Here is a 2,393-nt window from a genome sequence, read left to right as displayed (position 1 = left end):
GTTAACAGATGATATGAAAGTAAATTTTTATAGGCGCGTGTAATACTTAGCTTGTAAGTTATTTAAGATAATTAATAATGTTTTACCTATGTTTGATGTATGTTTAATATGAATAAAGAATTTATAAAAAAAAACTTGCATTTGGTTAAGTACAACTTAACCAAATCGAGAAGTTTATGTTTGTATAACTTACTTATCTTTAAGTTTAAGTATGAATTAAAACACTTCATTGTAAACATATAATTTATTGTACTAAATGTATTTACAAAAGTATAAAAGATGTATCCATATCACATTCACTGCATTTGCGAGACTTTATGACCATTAAAAGAGGAGGAATAAAATATTCCTTTTGAAACTAACTTATTCATTTGTGATGTGTACAATTTTATTAATGTCTTAACAATGACTTTCACCAATTTTTACTCAGAACTTGAAAGAAATATGAATTTTATATTAATTAATATTTTGTGACAAAATTCGTATAAACACTATGTTTCATACAATAGAGGTGATAAGTATTTTGACAGTCAGCCTTAAAAGATGTATTACTAAAAACAATTACAAAACTTTTCAGAATTTCGCAATTGTCAATGCTTGACTAAATGTTAAGTGAAAAATTTGAAAAAATACCGAAAATCAGCCGTTACAAAGAGTATAAATGCGATCTTATAAAAATATGCGTTAAAAGGAGATCTTACACAATACAATCTTTTGAAGAATATGTTTGTACCTCACATCAAGCATCCACTAACATTAAATTTATAGCCTTATATTATGTTGATCATTGTTTGCCAATATGGTTGACTTGTGTCTCCAAATTGTTGATGACTTCTGAGGGTAGCTGGTCTCCAAGGATCTCGAAAAGGTTAATCCTTTGGTTTCCGGGAATCGACTCATAAGCAGCTAGCTCAATACCTTCTTCGACCTGTTGAAATAATGAAAAATTTATAATTTAACTGGAATAATGCGGAACGTTGAAGATTTCTTACCATCAAGTAATCTGGTTTGAAGAACACTAGAGATAAACTACTTTTCTAAATACTGCAAAAATTATACACATTGATGCTTTCTCCGAATTGATCACCAAGGGCTATTCTTAATGCGTGGCGATTATGGCAAACCTCCCAAAATCAGGATAGACACTGTAAGGCTCGTGGTAGCCACGGTAACAGCCTACCCACTATTCGAGCATTACGTCTGATCGGCGACTTGCTCACTCAGTGTGACATTGATTTACTTGCGGACAAATTTCAAACAATTGTTAATGACATGCATATTATGTTAGATAGTACTCTAATTAAATACTTTGGGTAAAACTGTAAGTTTAAAGGTTTATATAATAAATAAATAAACAGCCGCACGGCAACGTGCAAGACGCAGTATTGGTAGGCCCCGCACAAGATGAATAATACGTTGGATGAGGCTAGCACAGGACCAATCGTCGTAGAAATCTTTGGGGGAGGCCTTTGTCCATCTGTGGACGTCGTCCGGCTGATGATGAATTTCATCTGTACAAAGTAATAATTTGGATCAACAAATGATACCTTTTGTATAACAGCATCTTTTGGAATAAGGTATGTGCTCTGCGCCTGTTTGATCGCTTCCTTGGTGTAGGCAGCACCTTCTCTCTGAGGAGCCGCAGACACTGCGACAACCAGCAACAGGCAAACTACCGCTGTCTTCATATTGATCGATCCCACAGCTATTTCTGTCAACAAACGATAACCATTATGATTTAAGAACTTTATTTCTCAGAATATTACAATGTTCACTTATAGAGAAAATATATATTCTAATCTATACAAACATGTAAATAAAATTGGAGTGTCTGTTTGTAATATTGAAATAACTGTTTTTTTACTACATGTATATGAATACATATAAGGTAAATACACCAAAATACAATTTTTTAAAAATTTTGTCTGTCTATCTGTCTGTTTGTTCCGGCTAATCTCACTGAAATGGCCGGACCGATTTTGACGGGACTTTTATTGGCAGGTAGCTGATGTAATAAGGAGTAGGCTACATTTACTTTGGAAAAATAACTTTTATTTTAGAAAAATAAAGTAATCTTGCAATGTCCAAGAAACGGTCTAACTCTAAAAATATGACAAAACAAAGTTTTCCGGGTCAGCTCGTTACTATTTATATAATATTATGTGAGCCTTGATTATTTTTCTTGTTTAAATATATTTATTTACAAAGTGAGTAAAGTGAAAAATAAAACCAGTAAACACACAGTAGATGAAACCCTTAAAAATAAATAATTAACTTATAGGTTCATTTTATCAGGTTAAGCTAAAAGTTAAATAAGTCCCAGCCACTGTTCTGGCATTATCTATAAATAAATTTAAATGTTTTATAAAAAAAATGGCTCTGCCGTAAATCCG

At 32.2% G+C, this 2,393-nt stretch overlaps 1 protein-coding gene across 1 annotated transcript; it reads right to left on the bottom strand.

Annotated features, from left to right (window-relative positions):
* Positions 1-229: 229 nt before the first annotated feature.
* On the bottom strand, positions 230-1,734 carry LOC126964840 (uncharacterized). The gene is made up of 2 exons (XM_050808160.1): positions 1,548-1,734; positions 230-928 (listed from the first exon to the last, which is right to left on the bottom strand). Exons 1-2 carry the CDS (start codon positions 1,686-1,688, stop codon positions 785-787), a joined length of 285 nt encoding a protein of 94 aa, XP_050664117.1. The 5' UTR covers positions 1,689-1,734; the 3' UTR covers positions 230-784.
* Positions 1,735-2,393: the final 659 nt, after the last annotated feature.

This window comes from Leptidea sinapis, chromosome 1 (assembly GCF_905404315.1).
Source record: "Leptidea sinapis chromosome 1, ilLepSina1.1, whole genome shotgun sequence".
Classification (NCBI taxonomy): domain Eukaryota; kingdom Metazoa; phylum Arthropoda; class Insecta; order Lepidoptera; family Pieridae; genus Leptidea; species Leptidea sinapis.
Note: the sequence above shows the minus strand (reverse complement) of the source record. Positions and strands in the feature narration are given on the sequence as shown.